This window comes from Rhagoletis pomonella, unplaced genomic scaffold (genome assembly GCF_013731165.1).
Source record: "Rhagoletis pomonella isolate Grant_MI unplaced genomic scaffold, Rhpom_1.0 Rhpom_scaffold_21288, whole genome shotgun sequence".
NCBI lineage: Eukaryota > Metazoa > Arthropoda > Insecta > Diptera > Tephritidae > Rhagoletis > Rhagoletis pomonella.
This window is the reverse complement of record NW_023479804.1, coordinates 1-2,302: the sequence shown is the minus strand read 5'-3', so window position 1 is coordinate 2,302 and position 2,302 is coordinate 1. Positions and strand designations below refer to the sequence as shown.

Here is a 2,302-nt window from a genome sequence, read left to right as displayed (position 1 = left end):
AACTACTGCAAAGCTATACATACCTGGTATTTCCGCGGCTTATAATGTGTGTGCTGTCGTTTGTTAACGACTGGAGCATGTATCGGATATGTCGCTTGTATAGTCTGCACTACGAAATAAGACTCCTAGCTCTAGGCAGCTCTTGGGTAATATTAATCTTTGGTACACGCACATTTTCCAATACTCTTGAATTAGCATTATGCTCTCTACTACTGGCGCTTGTTGCCGAATGCATGATCAAAACGAATACGATTGTGTATAAGAAAGAGGTTCTGGAAGAGCGTTATGAGAAGGCCAAATCTATAAGCGAACGCGTTAAAATGTGGCGGCTATCCAAAGCATTGCCAGCGCATAACTACACTCACACTTTACTCGTGTCCAGCATTTGCGTGGCTGGTGTTTTTAACAGGCCCACATTCCTGCTTTATGGTGCGCCAACGGTATTTTATTGGATGCTGCGTGGTATGGGTACGAAAACCATTACATTCCGTGACTTCAATCTGCGTATGCTGGTATTTTGTTTGAGCGCCTTACCGGCTCTTTCCTTTTTCATAGTTTGCGATTCATTTTATTACAAATATTTGACCGTTGGTGAGCTGCAAATGCTGCAGTTGGGTATAAATAACTTTGTGAGCACACCTTGGAATTTTATCAAGTACAATTTGGACTCAAAAAATACTGCAGAGCATGGGCTACATCCGAAATACTTGCATATTTTGGTCAACATCCCATTGCTGTACAATGTGCTTGGTGTTGTGACGCTTGTAACGTTTGCACACCTCTTAATTCGTTTCTTCCGGGCCGAATATCAAGGATTGCCGCGCGCACAGAGCATTATTAGTTTAATGTCCAGCGCTATATTTGTGCCACTCTTATTTTTATCGCTTATAAATCACCAAGAAGCACGTTTTCTGCTGCCGCTGCTTTTCCCTATCGTCTTACTACATGCGCCCAAGTTGTATCATGGACTATGTCCAACCTACCCATTCAAAAAGGAACATCCGTTGTTGCGCAAAATATATGATTCGGTGCTATCAACACGGGCTTCCGCCAAACCGCTGATGAAAACCTGGTACATGTGTAACATTGGGCTCGCCGTCTTCTTTGGATTTATCCATCAAGCAGGTGTATATCCACTAACCCAGCACTTTGAGGCCATCATGCAAACAAAATCACCCGCCCAGCATATACATCTCATCACCACGCACATCTACAATATACCACTGACCTTTATTAATGTTCCCAGTTCACAAGTGCTGCATACCAATCGAGAAACGGGGCAGCGCTATCGGCGGCATAAGGATTTCTACATATACGAATATGGTGGGCTTAAATGGCCTCAGTTAATGGGCAAAATTAAGTTGATACTTTCACATTGTGAAATGAAATATACAACAAAGCAACAGAAATATCGGCTTTTTTTAGCGTTGCCTGCCGCGCTTATTGACGACTTGACCACGGAATTGAAGGCGGAAAGTGCAAGTTCGTATATGCGCCACCACCTGGTTCGTATATTCTACCCACATTTGTCCACGGAAGCGTTGCCACGCTTGAATGTTTGGCATGATACTTCAAAAGATTCAGATTCAAAGTTAAACTACAGCTATCTGAGTGACAGATTATTATCATTCACGCGGGAGTTCGGTTTGGCGCTCTATGAGTTACAACCGCAACGGAAAAGTCAAACGGAAAAACTACAAACTAACAAGTAATTTTTAGCAAAAGAACAAAACTGACTTCAATTCTCATATAAATATATAAATATATATATATTTCACGATCCAATGATCGGATCTAAACCAGATTAGTATGGGACCACCTCTGAGACACTACAATTCCGATGCGAAAAAGAGTTATCGAAATCGGTTGACGTGGTCCAAAGTTATGCGGTAACATACATAAAAAACAAATTCGGTTAAAAAGATGTCACGGCGAAGCACATAAGTGCCGAATGATAAAACTGCGATTGAGTAAGCAATTCAATAATTCGCCATTATTATTTATATATTATCAACCCAAAGCTGCAAATATGTATGTATGAATGTATTGGGCTTTTTACTAACATTCCGCTTTTTTAAGTAAGTTGTTTTTCTTAAATAATAAAATATATTTTAATTAATCAACAAATTGGTAAGGGCATAAATGTGGCGGGAAGCTAATAGCGTTTATGTACATCATAATTTAAAATATAACTATTTTATTTTTTGTAAATATTATTTTTAATATTATGAACTATCGGCCGGATATACATACATATCTATACATATAATAAAATTGTAACAGGTCGATGTCTGTACATTAT

General features: G+C 39.4%; 1 protein-coding gene across 1 annotated transcript; it reads left to right on the top strand.

Moving 5' to 3' along the window:
* On the top strand, positions 1-1,770 carry LOC118732506 (GPI mannosyltransferase 4-like; the record flags this gene model as incomplete). Its single annotated transcript, XM_036461634.1, is given in 1 exon segment — positions 1-1,770. A coding segment is annotated over 1 exon segment (1,712 nt), but the record flags the coding sequence as incomplete, so codon positions are not given.
* Positions 1,771-2,302: the final 532 nt, after the last annotated feature.